Source organism: Thamnophis elegans, chromosome Z (genome assembly GCF_009769535.1).
Source record: "Thamnophis elegans isolate rThaEle1 chromosome Z, rThaEle1.pri, whole genome shotgun sequence".
Lineage (NCBI taxonomy): Eukaryota > Metazoa > Chordata > Lepidosauria > Squamata > Colubridae > Thamnophis > Thamnophis elegans.
The window spans coordinates 51,264,381-51,287,896 of record NC_045558.1 but is presented as its reverse complement, the minus strand read 5'-3'; the positions used below and the strand labels follow the sequence as shown (position 1 = coordinate 51,287,896).

General features: G+C 37.2%; 1 protein-coding gene across 2 annotated transcripts in view; it reads left to right on the top strand.

Annotated features, from left to right (window-relative positions):
• Positions 1 to 23,516, top strand: part of GADL1 (glutamate decarboxylase like 1) — a 178,518-nt gene that overhangs the window by 16,250 nt on the left and 138,752 nt on the right. For both annotated transcript variants that reach the window (XM_032238102.1, XM_032238101.1), the window contains exons 2-3: positions 20,217 to 20,389; positions 21,024 to 21,150. In XM_032238102.1, the coding sequence (XP_032093993.1) occupies positions 20,217 to 20,389; positions 21,024 to 21,150 (300 nt within the window). The remainder of the gene's footprint in view (positions 1 to 20,216; positions 20,390 to 21,023; positions 21,151 to 23,516) is intronic.

The window sequence follows — 23,516 nt, the reverse complement described above, 5'->3', positions numbered from 1 at the left end:
AGATTACACATTAATGGGAAAAATGAAAAAAATGCTTAATGGAATTAGGCAATAAGAGTGTGGATAAAAAAATACAAGTAAAAGAATATAGTTAAAAGTTAAGAGAAAGATATTGTATATTAGATATAGATTTTTTTTGCAAAGAATTAATCAAAATGGTCAAGGCATGATTCCTATTAAAAGAAAGAAAATAGTGATTTTGTTGGGAATTTTTAAAAATGTTGTGAATGTTGAAAATGGATGAAGCGGACTAAATAAGAGCCTGCAGCAGAGTGAATAGAATTAGAAATAAATACAGTGATATAATTTGCTATGAAACTGAAGTGAGAGAATGCTGGAATTAATATTTTTGAGAATGGTATGCATGGCAACGACAGCAACACATCAAAGTAGAATCAGAACAAATGTTATAAATGTTACCCTCCCAAGGAAAAAAGATGACAAGGAAGTCATAAATACTACCAGAATAATGAAAGATGGTACCCTGCAAGTATAGGTGGTACAGCAGGAGGAATGTTAAAATATAGTGTTGATTTACTTAGGGAATAGATATTTGTTTTATGTATACCAAGGCCTGATAATTAGAAAAATGTTGTCATTATTCTTTTGCAGAAAAAAAAATAAAAAAAATGAATGTACTGTACTGTACAGTATATTCTATAGGGAGATTAAGTGGAAAAACATTTGGTGGAGTTCTTATTGGATTAAATATTTGTTACTTAAAACAACATTAAAATGAGGTGCAAGAACCAAAACAAAAACAAAAAACAAACAAAACCAAAAAAAACAGTGTGTGGATAAACTAAAAGCAAGGGTACTTTAAACAATATAACATAATGGAGAGACATTATTATTTAGCTATACTTTATTTTATTCCATTTTATTAACTAATGTCTTTCTTTGAATAACTATTTCTTATACCCTATCTGTACTTTGCAAAACATTGCTTAAGGAAATGTGATGGGTATGCATGTGGGTGGGTATGTTTGTGTGTATGCACACATGCATATATATTTGAACTTCTACAGAGGGCTGAATTAAATTTGAGATTTGTGTATATCTTTATTACATAATTTCTAAGAAAGCTAAGGAAAAACAATAAAAATACATTTTAATACATTGTTAAAATAAAAGCTAAATATGTTGGAGATATATTTTGAGAGAAATGCTTGACTAAAATTAGTACCTACCATGGCTTGACAAACCTTACAAGAAAAGTAAATTCAAATCAAGTTTGTATTTGAATGAGAGACAGTCAAGAAACATGTTAGATTGTGGAGAAAAATTGTTAAGAAAAATGGTCAGCTGTGCCCATAATATCATGAGGGCACTTTACTTTGAATGAAATAAATGTATTAATGCTATATTATCTTCTTAAAAGGAATGTATAATCTTAAATAAAAAAATTGAAATTGAGCGCTATTAAAATGACTAAAATGTGTACTTTTACTAATATTTTTCAAAATAACATTAAACCTAATTGGCAGCCTCCCAACAGTATTTTTAAATAGCAGTGTGCTATAATTTGTAATAAATTGCCATGGAAACCAAGTTTACAGCTATCTTAGCATACAAATTAAACTAATTTTATGAATCTATGAATTTGATCCTTAATATTTTCATTTTAGTTTGCAAGTGGGTAATAAAAAAAATACCAAGATGAAAAATGATTGTTGTCCTTTTAAATCAATTTGTAGAACAGAATTGCATGAAATAATTTTAGCCATCATAGTCTGCTCTTCTTTAAAAAGTAAATACTATAAATATTATATATAATCAATACGATATATTTGTCTGAAGTGGTATAGGATTTCCTGCCTAAGTAGGGAGTTGGACTAGAAGACCTCCAAGGTCCCTTCCAATTCTGTTATTTTTTTTATTCTTTTTCTTTTATTCTGATAGAAGTCATAAGTCTTAATATATATAAAAATGAGTAGTAAAACATTTCCCTCTTTTATTTTTAATTTAGGGGAAGAATATTTACTAATCAAACAATAGTAATGCACAATTTAACATATGTAAACTAAAATGTAATTATCAGCTTGTAGTGGTACATCAGATCATGAAAGATTTAAAAATAGGACTTGGAATTTTATTTGTCACAGATTTGGAACTCCCTTTCAATACTACTATAAGGGAATAGATAATAACTTGGCTGTTTACTTAGATACATAAAGTCTGGTCCAAACTACAATTGTAAGTCCAGGACAACCTGTAGTTAAAAACTATTTATCTAAGCCTGTTGGTTTATTGTGCAGATGGGTTGTTTTTTGGTCTTGCCAAAAATGTTTTATAAACTAGCTCTTTAATTCCACCTTGAGTTCCATGTAAAACAAAATAGTGTAATTGCTGCATCATCTACTGAGAATTGCAATTGCTCAAGCGCCAGTAAAATTAATGAGATGCTTACAAAATCTTTTTATGAAAGTGTTTCTAAAAGTCTGAAGGATGTTTTATTTTAAATTTAGTGATTTGAACTAGGTATGCTAACACTTAATAGAGAATCAGGGTTTTTTTGTTTTCAAAGCTCAATTATATATTCCAAAAATGCCTAAAATTATTTTTACTATGACAGATTTAATCCAGGCCAGAGATCTTTTAGCAGATGGATTTAAAAAAAAGTTCATAATTTTCCTTACTATGAATGCAACTGTAGATTAGGTTATTAATTTGATTTTTCTTAGCAAGGCTACATTAAATTGACCAAATAATGCACATCATACAATAGTTCTCAATATTTGTGTATGTTGCCTAGAGTAGTCCCAGGGTAAGATAGGCTGCAAATAAATTTAGCAAACAAACAAAAATTTATTAGATGTTTTTTAAACCCATCTCTATTTTCATCCTATAAAAAGCTCAATCTTTTAAAGTGTACTTGTACATGTATTTCTGGGCCAACAGTTCAGAAATGATTTGCCATTTCTTCTTCTGAAATGTTTTTTAATTTATCTATGTTAGTATGGGATTTTCTGGTCTCATAAAATTCCAACTAATGAACCATATAATCCATAAGAAAGTTGATATTAAATCTACATAGTAAACAGAAGCAACACTGAAACATAAAGATGATAAATAATAAAATAAAAATGAAATATGTTTTTATTAATATAACTTGATATGAAGACATATCATGATATCACAATATCATGAAGATATCAAGGATCTTTTTCAAGATAAAAGTAATATATCCTTTGATTTCCCCAAGGATATAGTATTGATTAACAAAATGGGGTTAATATGGACAAATTAATACCCTATGTATCATTAAACAATTGTGTCAATTTAACTTCTAAAATTGCCATTAGATTAATGTATTGGTCAAAGTAATTTTAGGGTGGGGACTCTTCCAATAGCAATAGCAATATGAATAGCACTTAGACTTATATACTGCTTTACAGTGCTTTATAGCAGTGTTTTTCAACCACTGTGCCGCGGCACACTAGTGTGCCGTGACATAGTGTAAGGTGTGCCGTGGGAAAAACACCCGCCGGGTGTTTTTGCCTCGGGACATCTCTGTGTCCCGAAACTTGCTTTCGGGACACAGGGATGCCTCTATTAAGTCCCTGCGGCCCCGCGTTTACTTTAAAAACGCAGGGACCGCCGGGAGGTAGCGCACGCAGGGACGTCACTGACGTCCCATGCGTGCGCCCATAGCAACAATCGCGGAGGATTCAAGAGAATTACTTTATATATAGTCAATATGGGCACAGAGTTAAATTTTTTTAACATCATCTAATGGTGGTGTGCCTCGTGATTTTTTTCATGAAAAAAGTGTGCCTTTGCACAAAAAAGGTTGAAAAACACTGCTTTATAGCACTGTCTAAGCAGTTTACAGAGTCAGCATATTGCCCCCTACAATCTGGGTCCTTATTTTACCAACCTTGGAAAGCTGAACCAACTTTGAACTGGTGAGGATCCTGGCAGCAAGCTGAATCTAATCACAGCGTCACCACAGCTTCAAATTACTTCAGAATTAAATTAGAAGGGATGCAACCCGTTATTTAATTTTAAGAGATCATTTGCATATCAAGACCAGTTCCCAGATTAAAATGTCTTCAAATGTCATCATCAAATTAAAATGTATTTATTGTCTTAAGAGCAAACACAAGGAGACCAACCAAAAACTAAAAAGTAATTTAAAGAATTATTTAAAAATATTTAAAATAATTAATATCTAACAATTAATAACATGGAGAATAATCTTGAGGGCTTCTAAATGGTATAGTGTTAATAGAAAAATTAGGCTCATTTCTGAGTCTGGTTTGAAAGAGCACAGGGCACAGGCAATTGCTGGAAACAAGTTTATTTTTGAAAACAGAAAAAGCAAGTGTCAGATTATTTGCTTGGAAGTGGTGATGAGTCCAGTTTTTCTTTGTAGTATCTTTTATACTAAAGGTCTATCTTCCTTGGAAAGTGTGGAAAGAGCACCTACCCTCTAAGAATTTTTAAAAAGTTTAATTTACTAGAATTACAAAAGAGGGTGCTAAATTACTGAGCTGTATTTTTCCACTTATTTAGCATGATAGCCAGGCTAGCCAGGTATAGGGGTGGCAGTGCTGTGGAGCAAAGCTGCTGTTGTTCCTCCTCCTCCTCCTCCTCCTCCTCCTCCTCCTCCTCCTCCTCCTCCTTCTTCTTCCCTCCTCTCCCTTCTCTCCTTCTGCTTCCCCTTCTCCCCCCCCTCTTCTTTTTCTTCCTCCTCTTCTTCCCCTCCCCCCTCCTCTGTGGTATTTTGTTATTTGTCCTACGTGTTTCTCTTCAATTCGTGCATCACCTGGTATTGCAATATCAATGAACCAGACTTTTTTTCTTTTCCACAATAGTGATGTTAGGCGTGTTATGGGCCAGATGTTTGTTTGTTTAGATTTGAAAATCCCATAAGATCTTGTTCATTTTCAACAACTTTGTCAATTTAGTTCTCCCAGTAATTTTTCCTGCATTCGAACCCAAACTTCTGGCAAAGTTTCCAGTAAATCCTTTTGGTAACTCAATCATGACATTGTAGATACTCAGTTTATGAGATTTTGCTGCAGCCACTGATAAGATGTTCCACTGTTTCATCTTTCTCATTGCATAAGTGGCATTTGCTGTTGTTACTAACATGTTGAATTTTCATGGAATTGGTCTGCAGGATTTGTTCTTGGGCAGCCAAAATGAAGCCTTCAGTTTCTTTCTTCAACACCCTTGATCTCAACCATCTCCATGTTAGCTTCAATGTCTTTCAGGTATTGACCTTGCATAGGCTTCTTTTTCAGATAGAAATTTGATGCTCAGTTGTTTCTTTTTTATATTCAGCTTTCAATCTAGCTGTCTTCAAGAGATTCACTTCTTTCGGCAGAAGCTCTTACACTTTTTTATGTAGTCATTTAAGCTATGTTTTTCTTGTTTCACAGTTTGTTTCACTTGTAAGAGGTCTCTGCTACTCTGAGATCTAGACAAGTACAATCGATCAATATTACTTTCTGGGTGCAAAGCATGGTTCATTGTCATTAGTTTTCTTGTCTTTCGAACCAAGTTGTCAAGTTCTAGCTGAGTGCAATCAATTATTCCAAATGAGTTTCCTATTACAGTCACTGCCCAGGTGTTAATTGCCTTTATGATATTTCCTCCACTTAGCTTTGATCTCAAAGTTTTCCATACTCGCTTTATGTATATTGTTGAAGTAGCTTTCTTGATTTAATTAGTGCAACAGGTCAGAGGCTTCCAAGATTCCTAAGTACTTGTATCCTCCTTCTGGTATTATTGCTTTTATCAACTCTTCATTGTTAAGTTATAATCTATCATCTTCAACATTTTTTCCTGCCTTAACAGCGATGGTACATTTGTCAATGCCAAATGCCATCTCAATGTCTCTGTTAACTTCCTTGTTTTGAATTGGGCCTTCAGATCTGCCATAATTAAAAGTTGGAAACTTGGTGGGGAAATTGTATGGAGCCTGGTGGATGTATAGCCATAACCACATTCCTTTCCCAGAGAATCAAGGACAACTTGTCCCTGCACCTGCATGGGAGTGACTGGAAGACATCTCCCATTGGGACAGTACCTAATTAGACACTGAGTTATGGACATGTGGGTGTGGGGCAGGTCTTGAGCTTTCAACTGGGTGGGGAAAACCTGGAAGCTCGGATTTTCCAGATGTGCCAATATGACATCTCTAATAAAATATACTATATTTGTCTTACACTCTAAGACGCACCGGAGTATAAGACTCATCAAGATTTTGAAGAGGCAAATAAAAAAAGTTTTGGGACTTTGCAGGCCTCCCAAAAATGTCCCATTTTTCATGAAAATGCACCCGTTTTTTTTTCTTCAAAAAAGGGCATGAATAACCTTTTGGTGGCTTATAGAGTGCTCCTGGGAGCCAGGGGGGCAAAATTTAGCAAAAACAGGCCCATTTTTCACTCATTTCTGCCCTCCCCAGCCCCCAGGAGCACTCTGAAAGCCTCCTAAAGGATATGCCTGGTCATTTTGGTGAAGGGTGTGTGGTTAGGAAAGCAAAAAATGCTGTATTCAGTGTGCAAGACGCATCCAGATTTTCAGCCTCTTTTTTGAGGGAAAAAGATGCATCTTATATTCTGAAAAAAAGGGTAGCTTTGAGGAAACTCAAGTCTCGGAGTTGTTTTCGTTAGGGGTGTTACTCGGAATACTGACACACCTCAGTACTTTTTAGTAGTGAGCTCAAATCAGATTTTCTTTTTCCAAACAGTTTTAAATAATCCATGTAGACCAAATGGGAGAATTTCAACTCTTGTTTAGTCAATTTATAGGAACAGTTTATGTTGTTCAAAATGCTTGTTAATGGTGCCATTGAAAGTAAAAATAACAGAGGTGATAATGAGTCTCCTTGGAAGATTCCTTGTTTGATTTCAACTTCACCAAGTTCTTCTCCATAGGCCATTAACTTAGTTTGCCATAGCTTCATGGAAGTCTTCAGGAATTTCTGGATGTTGCTGCTAATTCCAAAAGTGTCTAATTATTTCTCAATCCAGCTGTGTGGAATAGAATCAGATAATAATTATAATTAATTCAATCCATAATGAAATTTGGACAAGAGTGGCAAATTGGGTCCTCCAAGCAGTGGCATTATCTTAATACAGAAGTGTGACAAAAGATTGCAATAAAACAAAAGAGGAATAGAAAGCCAAGTTTTGTTTTTATTAGATAGAAAATAAATAGCAAAAAAGATGTCTATTCAATAATTTAAATGTTTATTATTATTATTTTTAAAAAGCTTGGTTTGGCTCTGCTGCCTTTATTTGCCATTTTCAAATTGTTTGGCTTCTAGTTGTACTCAGCACTAAAAGTAATTATGCAGAGGCAGAGGCAAAGTACTTTACAATGTAATCCTTTACATATCTTTTCCCCACAGTGCTCAAGACACATTACACTCAAAGTGTAGATAAGATAATCACTGGCATTCATATAAAATTTAAAAATAGGTACTGAAAAGGCTAAATTCTAGGACTCCTGCATAGCGCAATTAAAACTCTACGAAGACAAATAATATTGAATAAATTTGGAATTAAGACTTCCTTTGCTCAGGTAGCCTCTCTCTCTTCCTCCCCCCCCCCCCCACTTCTGCCTTTTCCCTAACCATGGCACATACTTTCATTTGTCTGGAGTGATTTAAGTTTTTTTGATGGTACTAAAGCAACGTGTCTCATCCCCCCCCCCCCGCCAGCAATAGCCAAGAATAATTCCAACAATATGTTAAATCTGTTACGCTTTGTCATCTGTTGCACAGGAGAAAAATCAGTTGTCTACTTATGGCTTAGAACTGTAGAGAATATTAACTGTCAGTGGGGACAGTAAATTTTATGCTAGTATAGTTTTCTACCAATTCAATAATGGGTAGATATCATTTAAATCTAGTAGTAAAGAAAAGTCCTCTCCTGCAGTACATTGTAAAGCAACTCCTTTTAGTCTCAGAGCCTAATGGGACAATAAATGGCAGAGGGAACCAGATATTTGATGCCTTCTGTGTGTTTTGAACTTCTAATCCCATCATCTGAGGCTCACATGGACTATGTTAGGGATTGTGAAGCTGTCTCTTATGGTGGGTGGTAGATGGTAGGTAGGTTCCCATTCCTATTAGAGAACCTTCTATGTCTCCTTTGGTCCTGAACACATTCATGCAATAACAGATAATGATTTCCTATTTTAATGGGGTTGAAGTCTAAATCATTGTTTTTTTCTGATTAATTAAGTTTCTTGTGCTTATCAGAAAGAAAAGGGGGCACGGCTGCAAGGAAAAGCTGTTGGTTTGGCCAAAGAAATTGTGATTAACAGTGGGTAATGAATAAAATGAAAGTGGAGTAGTTTCAGCTCTGGTTTAATAAAAGAGTATTGTAGTAGGAAATAATCTGCTTGAACGGTTTATCTTCAAAGTATGGTATGTTATTTTTGTTTTATAAATAGCATACATTCTAATTCCCCTTTTCTCCTTAATATTATTTATTGGAGAAAATTCTTTATTTGAAAAGAAATAAAATAATTATGAGCTTTGAATTAAACTAGACACTAAGGTACCAAAAACTGCAATTCAAAATATATCATTCTTGTTCCAAAAACAGGAAGGGTAGAAAGAGATAACTAAGAAAATAAAATGCATCTGAAGGCCAGATATATGAGTGAGATTTTATGGATCCTTAGTAGGGAATTGCTGTTTTGGGGAGAATTATACTGCATACAAATGTAGCTATTCCTTTCATTTTTATTACATTCTTTAATTCCATAATTCGCATTTTAATAATAAAAAGATAAATGGCCTTGAGTCTTTAATTACTGAGTCTTTTTCAGTTCAGGCTATTATTCAAAATCTGCTTTTTAAGATACAATAAACTCAGACACTGCTTATTTTTAATATAAAATTAAACCATTGTTTAATATACTGTGAATGTGCATTGTCTTAAGACGATCTGGAACAGTTATTTCTGAAAGTACAGTAACAGTTTTTTTTATAACTGAAAGCATACTGTAAATAATTTAAAAATTATAATTTGATTAAGTAATCAGCAAGTTTTGTTAAACGTATTTAGCCACATTTTATCCTCACCCTATCCCACAATATTTAGACATATTAACAAACAGTAGATTAAAAAAAAGGCTTCTAAGTTTTTTCACGGTTGGCAAAACAAGTAAAGGAGATAAGCTTTGCTTTTGTTGATTTTATTCTTACATTTGGGATTGAACATATTTTGGAAGCAAGATTCCAAAAGATATGAGTAGTCTGTTTATTCTACAATCAGCAGCTCCCTTTATTCTGCATGAGTAAATACTATGACTTACTTTCGATACTGGCCATACTTTTTCAACGGAGTGATTTACTGGCTATACGACTTTGGCAGCATTTCCATACTGATATTTAAACCAGATTTGTTTCTAGAAAGTTGACAACCATTACATCTCTGCTACCTCAGGTTTTTTTTAAGTGGGCTGACTACTGTTCTTGATGCTGTCATAAAAAAGGAATATAACCTTGCATACAAATTCATAAACTGCATTGTTATTCAGATTTTTTTCAGCTGATACCCTTGTTTTCATGCCTCCCAGAATTCTCATCAACCAAAGCTGCCACAGATGTCAATAGTATAGTTTTCTGACATTTTCTGATGGCAACCTATGAAAATTGTAATTTTCTCCTTTAAATAAGCAAACCACAATTTTTTAAAAAAAATATATTTTCTTTTTACTAAAAAGAGAAAAATCTTGTTCTCCATGGTGGTGGAGGCAGGATCCAGGCTGGGTTAACCTTCATCCACTCATTGCGAGGACTGAGTCCGGTAAAGTTGTTAAGCCTCGCCTCTGTTGCTAGGCAACCCAGCTTTTTGACTCAGTCCCTCGATGAGGACAGCTACATCATCGTCTTTCTCCTGTCTTAAAATCGTTGGATTGTTAATTTAATAAGTTTGTCAAGTTGCCAAGAATTGTGCAAGACAGTGACCCCATTATTAGAAGTCCCTCGCAGGGACAGTGATTTGGGAAGGAGTCTGAGCCTCTAAGCCCTGTCAGGGCGCATAGGCTGTCGCTAGGGCTGGAGTGACTGTAACAGCTGCAAACGGCTTCCCTCGCCTCAAAATCAACACCGCTTGCTTTGGCTTCAAGTTTCTAACTGCCCTTTCATCCCATCAGAGGTGTTAATTACTCCCTCGGCTCTCTGCCGGTAACACGCTCTGCTGCTCCTGTCAGACAGTTGAGTGACGAACCACAGCAGCTCCGTGACTATTACAATCAAAATACACGCTGCCGCAGAGCGACCCAGAGGGAAAGTTAAAGGGAAGAAAATCACAAAAATTCCAATCGGAGCGCCGCTAAAGTGACTGTGAAAAACGTTAATATCGTTAATATCAATCTTATTGTTTTTAGCGCGGGTTCAGCGGCGGTTTAAAAAGGGCGTGAATTGCCATTTTGAGAGGTTCCTGTCAGTGGCGAGCATGGCGGCCGCTCTTAATGCTGAAACTTCCATGATGGCGCCAGAGTTTCCTGGGGAGGCACAACTAATTCAGTCACCTGAAGTGGCCTCGGTGCCTCATTCCTCCCCCAGCCCTCCACAGCTGACGGCAGGGAATCGGGCAAGACTAGCAAGAAAACTGTGCGAACCGCAGTTAAAGCAAAAAAATAAAAAAGTCATCTATGCCCAGTTTGTGCTATGAAAAGCAAAAGGAGAGAGAGCTAGAATGAATTTATAAGAGAGCGGCCAGTAAAAAGGCTTCTTCCACCTAGCTATCTGATCAGCCACCTCCAGCTCAAGGCCAATTATCATTGCTGCTTTCCCCAGGAGGCAGGCAGAATAGGGAGGCTCCTCTTAATCCCATCTTTCCTATTGATGTCTCAAATATCTGGGGGCCTGCTCAAGAGCCTCATGCCCCTCTGCCTGTCAGGGATGACATGCTTCCCCCAACTGTCCAGAGAATGGATGCGCTCCCATCCACCTCCAGCACAGCAATTCTGGGCTAGGCACATGCTATGTATTTGCCTAACTTCCAAGATATTATTGCCAGTGCCACATCACAGGGCATCACAGCAGGGTTGCAACAATGGGATGCCCTGGCACAATGACAGGCTACTGCCCCTGTAGCAACACCACCGGCTCCTCCAGTGGTGCCCCCTGCAGGGCAGGTGGTATCTGATCAGGATGATTCCTCTGAATCAGAGGAGGGTGAGCTCAAGGAAGCTGAGCTATCCGAGGATGAGGGCAGGGAGACGGAGCAAAAAGCCTTCTCAGACCTCTTCCCTCCGGCTCTTTTCCAATCCTTGCTATACAAAGCCAAAGTAGCCTCAAAAATTGGGTCCCAATCAGCGGCTTCCATCCCTCAACCAGCAACTGTTTGCACTGAATCCTTGTATTCTGAGCAGCATCTCCCAGCTGAAACAGTGCCAATGTCAAAGATATTTGTGGATTTAATTCAGCATCAATGGGCAGCTCCCACATCTGGGCCAAACCCCTCCACCTTAGATTAAAAGTTTTCAACGTTGCTAATGAATTGGTGCAGTTTCTGTCTATTCCTACTATAGATGCTCCAGTAATCGCTCTTTATATGCCAGCCCATATGCCAAGGGCTCCAGAGGACGTCCTGAAGCCAGAAGAAAAGAAGGTGGACCTCACACTGCAAAGAGATACCAGGCAGCTGCTTGGGCGGTCCTGGCCTCTACCACAACCTTTTTCACCCGACCCTGTCTTCTTTGGCTTCAGGATCTGCAACAGCGTATCCCCATCGTGGATATATGTGCACACCAGGACACCGCAAAGCTAGTGGCAGCTGTGCAATTTGCTTCAGATGCCACCCTGTCATCTGCCAGATTTGCAGCTAGGGCCATGGCTTCCTCGGTGGCGTCTCGCAAGCTCTTGTGGCTTCGGCAGTGGCAGGCTGATGTGTGCTACAAGTGGCGATTGGCTTCTGCTCCATTCAAAGGCAATTCTCTCTTTGGGGATGCCTGGGATCCCTGTCTGGTGGAGAATAAGGAGAAGAGGAAGGTCCTCCCTACTGCACCCAAGAAGGGCTTCAATCGTCAGGCTCCTTATTTTGAGGGCAAGACTTTGGTTCATCCTTTTGGAACCAGGACCATGGTTCTTCCTTTTGGGGGCGGACTATGGGAACCAGGGATATAGGCAGCAGGGAGGTTACTCTTCCAGGCAGAGAGCCCAACCTGTCCGCTATCAGCGGGGAAAGTCCTCCAGGCATCTCTTTCGGGAGGAGGGGGACGTTATTACCACTGAACCTAGCCCCTTGGGGGCCAGTTATCCCATCGGGGGTAAGTTAGCTTTCTTTGCTGATGTGTGGGATACAATCACCTCCAACTTTTGGGTTAGATCAACTGTTAGAGAAGGGCTTGCCCTTGAGTTCATCTCCAACCCCCCTAGACTCTTCAGGACCTGCCCAGTCTCATCCAACCCAGCTCGCAGATGTCTCATGCAGGAGGCGGTCCAACATCTCGACATATGGGCAATACAGCTGGTACCGGCGGACGTATGCAGGCTTGGGTTTTATTGAATCTTCTTTGTCATTCCTAAGGTCTCGGGGGTGTGTGTGTGAGTGGAGAGCCATCCTTGATCTTAAAAAAATTAAACAAGTTCATTTGTTATAAACATTTCAAGATGCATTCTTTGCATACCATTTTGGGTTCCATCAGATATGGTGATTTTTTAACTTCAATTGACTTAACGGAGGCCTACCTCCATATTCCGGTTTTGCCCCTCCATAGACAGTTTCTCTGTTTTTCTTATCTGGGGCAGCATTTCCACTATACTGCCCTTCCCTTTGGACTGTCCTCGGCACCTCGGGTATTTTCAAAGGTGCTAGCGGCACTATGGGAGGTGCCTATTAGAATACAGGCCTACCTTGATGACATTCTTATTCACATTCTTATTCAGTTGTCATCACCTAGGCAGGCAACCACCATTCAGGCCTTTCAGGATCATGGGTTCTCGATCAATGTACCCAAGAGCTACTTCCATCCATCCACCAGGTTGGTGCATTTGGGGGCGTTGATCGACACAGCCGAATGCAGGGTTTTCTTGTCCCACGATCGACAGGACTCTCTCAGAGCCTTGGCAGTTCAGACGTCCAGGGCACGCAGGTGTTCCTTGGCTTCCCTCTCTAAATTGCTAGGGACCATGGTGTTGGCCATTGGGATTGTTCTGTCGGCGCGTTTGCATTCAAGAGACCTCCAATGGTTCCTCTTGCCTTTTCAGAGGAGACTCTTAAGCTGTTCCTTGGCCAAGGTGGGCATCCTGGCAGAAGTCTCCTGTTCCCTCAGGTGGTGGACATCTCAGGCCATCATCAAGGGCTGACTTTTCAAAGACCAGGACTCTTTGACTGTCATGACAGATGCCAGCCTTTTCGGCTGGGGGGCTCACCTTCAGGCCCAGGTAACACAAGGCCAGTGGGACCAGGTGGACTGCACCTACCATATCAACTGGCTGGAGTTGAGGGCAGTTCACCTGGCTCTCCGCCATTTCCTTCCATCGGTGGCGGGCAAATATGTGCTTGTGTTAACGGACAATGTGTCTGCCAAGGTACACATAAACCACCAGGGGGGTACCAAATCATGCTCCCTCATGAACAAAGCCATGAAATTGGGACTTTGGGCCGAGAGGAACTTGCTCTCTCTCACCTCGGAGTATATTTCAGGAGTGGCGAATGTGCAGGCAGATTGGCTCAGTCGTGAAGTTCTGGACAATGCCAAATGGCACCTGCACCCCTCGATTTTCCAGGATATTGTGAACAGATTCGGCATGCCAGTGATAGATCTATTCGCCACTCCTAACAACACCCAGCTCCCGCGGTTCTTCGCTCGGTTCCAGCACAACGATCGGAGGGGGTGGACGCCTTGTGATGCAGCTGGCCGCACGGCCTTCTATACATACGCCTTTCCCCCATTGCCTCTTCTTCCCAGAGTAATCCAGAAGATCATTGCGGAGAAGGCTGAGGTCGTGTTGGTCACCCCCCACTGGCCACACAGGACTTGGTTTGCTGACCTGTGAACACTCTTGGACAGACCCTTGAGGATCCCTCGGGATAGGATCTCCCTCAGCCAGGGGTCACTGGAACACCTGGACCCTCAATGGTTTCAGTTGACTGCCTGGCGCTTGAGCAGAGCGTTCTAAGGGGGGACAATTTCTCCTCCAGGGTCATACCATCCACCAACAGAATATACAATGCCACCTGGAGATTTTTCTGATCCTGGTGTTTCGGTAAGACATTAGAACCTACTAAGGCCACAATCCCTCACATCCTTGAGTTTCTGCAGGATGGCTTGGATAAAGGGTTAGCCCCCAACACCATCCGGAGACAGATGGTGGCTATCTCATCTGTTTTGACATGTGGTGGTTCTCCTTCATTGTCTCAACTGCCTATGGTGCGCCGTTTCCTTAAGGGGGCATCCAATCTCAAGCCTCCTGCAGTGCACAGATATCCCTCCTGGGATTTACCTAAGGTCCTCGAAGCTTTGACTAGGGCTCCATTTGAATGTCTGAGGGATGTTCCTCTCTGGTTCCTGACCTTAAAGGTCTCTTTCCTGGTGGCCATTACCTCCGCTTGGAGGATTTCAGAATTGCAGGCACTTTCAGCCAGGGAGGACTTATGCGTTTTCCATCAAGACCGTGTGGTCTTACGACTGGACCCTTCCTTCGTTCCCAAGGTGTGTTCCTGTTTCCATCGAGCTCAGGAGCTCATTTTGCCAAATTTCTGCCCCCATCCGGTTCACCCATTGGAACACAAGTGGCACACTTTGGACGTAAGGAGGGCTCTCAAGATTTATTTGAAACGCATGTCTGAATTTCAAAAATCTGAAGGCAGCATCCAGTCCCTCCCTGCACATAACTGGTTCAAAAAGGGGCCGTTTTTGTCCTTAATTGATTATGCTGTTCATGTGATTGACTTATGTGACTGACCTCTACATTAGAAACCTCAGCAGGAATATTCATGTTGATGGCCGGATTATATGTACATAAGCATCTTAGGTAAGAACCAACGCCCTTTTCAGATTTCAAATGTGATGTAACTTTGCCCTCTTGACATCATTCTTCCTGCCTTAAAAATGCTAAGGCAGCCCCCGCTTTTGCCATTAATGTTCATCCCATTGGCATCATTGGAATATTCTAGATTATTCCCTCTGAAGCACATCAAACTCGTTTACTATGAATAAAATGTGCTTGTAGGTAACGTGTTTGCAAGTTATTAAACCACATTTGTTCATAGGAGAAAAATGGATTATAGTTATTGGACCTATATTTGTTACAAGTCTAAATTTATAAAGTACCAAGGAAATTATGAACAAAAAAAAAAGATAAAATAAGTTCATTAAATTACGTTTGTAAAAAAATGTTTACGTTTTAGTACTAAACACTAAAAAGAAAAGTTTATTATTTAAAAGAGATAAGATGCTAACCATAGTATATTAACAAAATGTGCTGGGCAGTGGACCCTCAAAGGCCCTGGCCTTTGGCTACTGCTGCTGAACACCAGGTCAGTCAAGAACATTTTCCTTCCTTATTTATGGAGGCAACCTGGTATGCATTAGCGAGACCTGACTGACCCAAGAGAGGTGAGTTCCTCTTGGACATATGTTCAGCCAGCTTTAGAGTCTGGCATCAGCCAAGGCCTAAGGCAGGGGCGCCAGCATAGTGGTTTGTCATCTGCAATCTTTTTGACCTTCAAGAACCATTCTCAAATTTCCAGGTGTAACACCTCATTCCTAAAAATTTGCTGGGAGTATGTAAAATATTAATAACCAGGTTGCTTTAAAACTCTTGGTAACTTTTTCAGAATTTTTCTAAAAGTCATTGAAAAGTCACAGCTTTCCCAAGGCTGGATTAGGTGAACGTCTATAATATTTTATACTGCTTTGTATGGCTTTTCTCTTTGTGGATCATCTGTTAATAAAAGGACATCATCTGTTACTTTATTTTCTGCCTTTTGTAATGTAATGTGCTCAGAGGCATAGAGAGACATTCTTTAAATCCATGGAAATAAATAAATGTGAGTGAAATATGCAAAAAGACTATCACTTCAGATACTAGTGAGAAATATTTTTGAAAACTACTGAACCTACAGATACTACTGCCTCTGCTGTGCTAGGATAATTTCAAATATTGCACTGCAATCACAAAAGTTTTCTTTAGTGGATTGGCAAGTACAGTAAAATACTTTGATCTCTAGAGTGACCATTGTTTCAGTTGTGTGCATGTAAAGAATCATGATGGCATAAAATCAGTATAAGTGATTTTCATATGAAAATCTGCAGAGATGAACTAAGGCAGAATGCTTTACTGATTAATAGAATGCACTATATAATGGCAAGATTTTATGTCATTAAAATAATGTTTGTATTTTATATTTATTGTCTATTTCTTTTGGTTGTTAGAAAAAATAATGAAGGACAAAGATTTTTAAATGTATTGATGTTCTACTTATGTATAAGATGAATGTCATTCTGGTTACAAGCCTGCTAACATTTTCTGATGTTTTTTAATGAGATTGCATTTATATCCTAATTTGGATAACTGTGTGGAATTAAAATAATAGGTTTTCCTTTATGGTTTTCACTTTAAATAGCAGATTCATATTTTGTTCCAAAACAAAAAAATGAAAAGAAAAACAAATCTGGTTTGCCTTTGTGCTTTCTTCCCAATTTATTTATTAGTGTTATTATTTTGTGCTATTATATTGTTTAATAATATAATCAGTAAAAGTTTAAAGTGCATTTTGTCTCTGTAATATGGCTAAAGGTAGTTTATTTTCTATGCAGTAGAACTGATTTAGAGTCCATTTATTTTCTATGCAGTAGAACTGATTTAGAATACTGTTGAATTTGCATACATACATTGTTAATTTTCAGTGTGGGAGAATTTTGTGATTGCTAGAAGATCAACTGACTCATACGTTATTTCTACCCTCTCTGCTATCATATTATGATGAGTCTCAGCAAATAATTCCACTAGAGATATGTGCTTTGTTTTTCAATAGAATCCTGAACAATGCTAATCAAGCAGTTTGACAAACAGAATAACAAATTCTTGGCTTTACCATCATAATTAGTATTCTACCTTTTCCTGGAAATACTTGATATAATTTGCTTCTGCTGAAAGAAAAATCAGGTCTAGTTCCAAGCTGGAAATAAAATGGAAGCTGAAAGTCTGTAGAGATTCTCATACATGCAAGTCATGGTTGTCCCAAAAGTGCTTTTTCAGGAGGCAACTGGACTTTCTTGTTTTTTTCTTTAAAGACGTTTCGCTTCTCATCCAAAAAGCTTCTTCAGCTCTGACAGGATAGTGGTGTGGTAGTAGGAATGGATTTCCAGAGAAAAAAATTGCAGACTACAGGTGACCTGATAAACCACCAAGTGCTTCAACAACCCTCTAAAAGGATGCAAATGACCAGCTGTCTGCAAAGAGTATAAATCCTTTCATTCCCCACTATTCTGTCAGAGCTGAAGAAGCTTCTTGATGAGAAGTGAAACGTCTTCAAAGAAAAAAACCAGTCCAATTGCCTCCTGAAAAAAAATCACCTTTGGGACAAAATGGAAGCAGCATAAGAAAGAAAGTTTATTGATGAGTAAAATCAATAACAGCATACAGTACTGGGACAGCTGACAAACTAGCTTGATGAGTGCAAAGATTTTTTATACAGTTTACAGTATTTTGTAATTTTGATATTTGCTTTGTGTGCTTTTTTTACTTGACTGGTTTAAATTCTTTGGCAAAGGGTCTTGATGGGTCTTAATTATCGACTCCCTTGGTCCTAATCCTTTCAGGCATATGTAATTGATTTTGTCCTGTTACTGTATGTATTGCCTCTAGCCTGTCAACAGGTATTGTTTTCCACTTTTCTCAATGAATGAGGTTCCTTAAGTTACCGATTGCAACATTGTTTGTCTTTCTAATTTCCAATTTTCATATAGGTTTTCCCCTTCTAGCTGTTCAGAGAAAGTTTAAAAATGTAATTTAAAATAAAAAATAGTTGGTAGTTGTTTACTCCAAAATTTGGAAATATAGAGCCTGAATCTTAATGTGTTACCATCATATTTTAACTATACCCAAGTATAGGAACATGTTTTCTACAACACATTTTGATGTTCTGCCATCTCATTTCCTAGATGGGAGATTTAATAATAATCCTTTTAATAGTACCCCCTTTTTTTCTTGTGTTTCTAGAATTGTTGAACTAGTTACCTCTCATTATCAAATCTTAGAGTTTCAGGTAATGACTTAATTTCATCTTTTTTATTTCTTTTTGTGATGTCAAATAATTTTTATGTTGCTTTTCTTTTATTAGATGAAAAGCTTACTCTACTTCTAAGGGGAAGTAATTAAACTCGGTGATCTAATAAATGAAGGTCACCAAAAAGTGGTAGTGGAGTCTAGTAATTTGGAAATAGATGATCTATTCTATGCTTCCAGTTTATGTACATATAAATTTACACAGTGTTCGGAGGGTGGGGACCAGGTTTTAAACGGTTGTGTAGGTTGTCATGTTATAGTGCAAAAACTGTGAATTATACTTATATTCTCTGAGAGCCAAAGTTATTTATTTCCAGTTCAGCTGCGAAATAAATGAAATCATTACAAGTTATTTTTTTTCCTATGGTAAGACTCCAATTTGTTATTGGAGAGAGTTTTGCATCACTTTTCTTTTGAACTCCTTTAGGTCCTTCAACTCTTCTCTAGATCTGCATGTATTCATAATTATATCAAGTTACTTTTTAAAATTTTATATATATATTGCTATGGTTGGTCATATAGCCAGATGTTTGGACTGGATTTAGCATTTTTGTCTACCTTGAGCCCTTTCTAAAAACCTAGGACAGGCAGATGTGTGAAATCACAGAATGTAAGTTGTTTCAAGTAAAGCTGCCTTTGCAATTGACTGGTGGCGATTTTGTCAATGTCGATAATATTCAAATGTTGTTCCATCAAATGTTTTGGAATTGCACCCAAGGAGCCTCTTACTATCAGTACTATCTTTGCTTTCTTTCAAGAATGAAGGCGAATATATATGTCCCAGGATAACGTTGCAGGATCCAATCTGGGCCGGTTATTGGAACCAGAGTCTTTTGAACTTTTGGATTCTTTATTGAGCCCATCTTCAGGGAACATCTCTCTTTGCTTTCCTTTGTCATAGTTGTCCAATTTCTATTTTCAGGTCTTCTGTATTTTGTGATTTTCTCCAGTTTTCTATTCCGTGGTGTCCACTATCTAGACTTTTTTGTCTTTCTTGTCAACAGAAAGTTAAGTCTGAAGTATTATGTGGCAGGTACTTGTCTGTTTAAATTCTAAAGTTCTAGAGCACTTTAGCTTTTTCATAGCAGACCACTCCAAAACATTCTGGGTACTTAACAGCATACAATATGTACAGCTAAAACAGTCAAAAACATATCAAAATATAACATAATAGCCCAGACAAGAAAACAGTCATAACAGTCAAAAGAACATTATAGCAGCTCTATAGAGATACTATTCTCTGACCTCACGAAAAGGTCAGGAAGATAAGGAATATCTGTATCTCTTGGAGGGAAGCTCTTCTACAGGTAGTCCTTCACTTATGAAACAATTGAGCCCAAAATTTCTGTTGCTAAATAAGTTGTTGAGTGAATTTTCTCCATTTTACGATCTTCCTTGCTACAGTTGTTAAGTGAACCATTGCAGTTGTTAAATTCATAATATATTTGTTAAGTGAATTTGGCTTTCCTGTTGATTTAGCTTGTCAGAAGGTTACAAAAGTGATAATGTGGCTCTGGGATGCTGCAATCATCATAAATATGGATCAGTTGCCAAGCATCTGAATTTTGATTATTTGACCAGGGGATGCCGTAACAGTCACAAATGTGAAAATCAGTCATGTCACTTTTTTCAGTGTCGTTGTATTTTATTCCAATTCCATTTTAAATTGTATTTTATCAAATTCCATTTTATATTGCTTTTATCAAATGTTAGTTATGATATGCTTCTGGAACTTTGCACTTTGATATGGCTCAAGGGCTAATTAATGAAGACTCAATGCCAGTGTTGTTGTAACTTTGAATAGTCACTAAATGAACAGTTGTAAGTTGAGGATTACTTTATAGTAGAGGAAGCATTTTCCTCAGTCCCACAAGATTACCATGTTCAGTTGAGGGTACCTAGAGCATATATATTTTACATGAACATATTGCTTGGAAAAAAACAATTGGAAACAGGCAGGATACATAATTATGTGTTCCTTTTGTTTTATCTTCATCAGCTGAAATGAATAACCAGCAGGAAGAATCACAGAGGAAAAATGCAATCTTAATTGATGGGGTTGTTTTAAATGGCCCAGCAGCAGACTCAAAATCAGGCGAGAAATTTGTGGAAGAGGTCAGTAAGATAATAATGGAAGAAGTGGTAAAGAAAGCATCTGATGCAACTGAAAAGGTAAAAATTGATGAAATTGGAGCAATGTCCTCTAAGTACATGATATAATTGAGATTAATTATCTAAATCATGTTTCTCACCCTGAGCAACTTTAAGAGATCTGGACTTCAAGTCCCAGAATTCGCCAGCCAGAGTTGAAGTCCAAACTTTTTAAAGTTGCTCAGGATGAGAAAAACTGGTCTAAATTTAAAAAAGCAAATTATTAACTCAGTAATCATATTAATACATTTGTTTTTATGTCAAAGTACATTGCTACTGATAAATGTAGAAACATTTTGATATAATACTCATAATTAAATGTACTGAATTTTTAATAACTAGAAATGTTTTCCATATCATGTCTTTACCTCTTAATTTCTTGGATTTAGTAGTAGAGGAACTTAAAATTCAAATATTGTTGTTTGTAATCTATGTTTGTGCTTAAATTATTTGTAAATCTAAAACATTTTGTAAAAACTATAAAAAAAAGTTTCTCAGATATATTGAAATTCTAGATTACTTAAACAACTAAACCAGATTTTTTTTTTAAAAAAAATTGAATTTACCAGAAGATTTTACAAATTATTTAGGACACAGCCTGATTAACTTTTAAATTCTCTCATCATCAACATTTCTTTCCAATGACTTTATGCAGGTCTGTGAATGGCAATCTCCTGAGAAACTGAGAACTCTTCTTGACCTGGAATTGAAAGACACAGGAGAGAATCATCCCAAACTCTTGCAGTTATGCCAGGATGTTATACAATTCAGCGTCAAAACCTGTATGAATCTCATATTTACAATTGTTTTTTGTCCTTCTAATTGCAATGCAAGACTGCTCTTGCTTTTATTTATTTAGAAAAATGTAGCAATTTGGCTTTTCTACTCAAATGCAGATGTTGGAATGAAAAGAAATGGTACGTCTACATAAAAGGCTACTTCAGATGTATTTTCATCATTTAATTTATATGATGTGGACCTTTATTAATATCTACCATTCCTTTTCTTACAATTCTGATTTAACATCCTGAAGACTGTTAAATCAGAATTTTATTTCAGATGTAACAATACTTGCTTTAAATGAAATAAAATCTTCATGTTGAAGTTTTTGTGCTGAGAGAGAAAGAAGGATAAAATAAAATCTAAATACTCTTTCCTATTTCCATAAATACTTATGAAACTTGGAGTTTACATCTGAAATGGACCACTGATCTGGTCTAAAATTATTCTACCTTCATGGTAATTGCTGATGGATTTTCAATCTCTGCACCTATTACAATAATATAAAGAATTATTCATTGCATGAATGGAAGGCCTACTGTGATGAGTTCCTCTGAAAAAATTAGTGGTTGGTGATCATCAGAAAGAGCCGAAGTGACGCAGTGGTTAGAGTGCAGTACTGCAGGCTACTACAGCTGACTGCTAGTTCGGCAGTTCGGCTGTTCAAATCTCACTGGCTCAAGGTTGACTCAGCCTTCCATCCTTCTGAGGTAGGTGAAATGAGGACCCAGACTGTGGGGGAGATATGCTAACTCTGTAAACCACTTAGAGAGGGCTGAAAGCCCTATGAAGCAGTATATAAGTCTAACTGCTATTGCTATCATGGTGACCCAAAACATGTTGAAAATTAATAAAAATAAAATAAATTCGTAAATGAATAGCAAAGTTAATAAATAAAATTAGATTATTAAAAGTGAACTTTTAAAACATAGTGTGAAATTCAGGGCATGATTGTGACAAAGTGTGAATGTCTCCCTGGGAGAGGAATGAATTGTCTATGGTAATTGAAAAAGATAATTTGGAACATACAGTGGCATTTGCAACTAAACATTTTACTGTTTATCTTCAAGCTCTGTTGAATAGCTATATGAGTGCATTTTTATTAGTTTCTTAAATTGAGTTTAGTGTCTACCTATGATTTGTTTTATTTGAAATTGTTTTCAACCTGTTCATTTTACACAATTCTAGACAGTTTATAGGAACAACAAATATATCCCAGATCATCTAAATATATGTGCTCAAAAATGTAATGATGTTAGAATGTTAGAAATTCTAAGTATGGAATTTAGGAAGCAAGAAGAAAAAGGGCCTCGAACCTAGTTGCAGACAGGTTAGCAGAGACAGATCAAAGATGTAATGTGATAGAAAGATGTTGAGAACATTGGATAACAAGTAATACTTTTTAGTATTCCTGCTAATTTTAACTATACTAGATTATCTCCTTTTTATGCTTTATATGTATACAGTAAACATGGATATAATTTAAAATGTGTTGGGGATCTACACAATATAAAATGTTTACAGAAGCCAATTATCCCCTTAAGATTTCTGATTGCAGTTATTAATCAGCCCATACAGACAATATTCAACATTTTTTCCATGTTTGTTTGACTTTGGCTTACTATCTTAGGGGGAACTCAAGTCACTGTGACTTGTAATCCACAAGCCTATGGTTTAGTGCAGTATGTGACTATCAGACATTGGTACCATATTCAATAATCTATGTTTGAATCATGGTTGAGTATAATGCTGATATCCTGCTATTATATAAATTGTAAATTGGGTTTCACTAATACATGTCGCTTTAATTGTCAGAACCTGTAAACATCTTAAAAGTTATAGTCTGTGGCCAGGAGATTTTAATACCTATGATTAGCACCTCATTAAACAAGAATCAAAGTACTATCTTCAAAACAATGTTTATTTTAGTAAATAATGGGAGTGATCAAAAGGTTAATTACCTTTTTGGAAAATATGGCTAGCTAATGAGAATTCACAGCAATTTTCTGAAGATAATAAGACTACTAAAGAAAGTTATTAGTCAATATTCATATAAAAGGAGCACTTAATTATATAGCTGTTTAGACCACTTTTATAAGAACATTGACTAATAATTATCACTTAGCTTAACATGTCTATAAATAAACTTTAAACAAGTTTTCTTTTTTATTGAAAAAAGATATCCAGCTAGAGCACCCATTAATATTACGCTATTTATTAATTTGTGAAAGATTCAGAGGTAACATTTCTAAATCTATATAGTATTTTTGTTGAGATGACCCCAAATAGGTAGTCTGTGATCTGTTTTATCTGAACAATTACATAAAGATTTTTGATGCTATTTTATTTATTGTGTAACGCCTTTAAG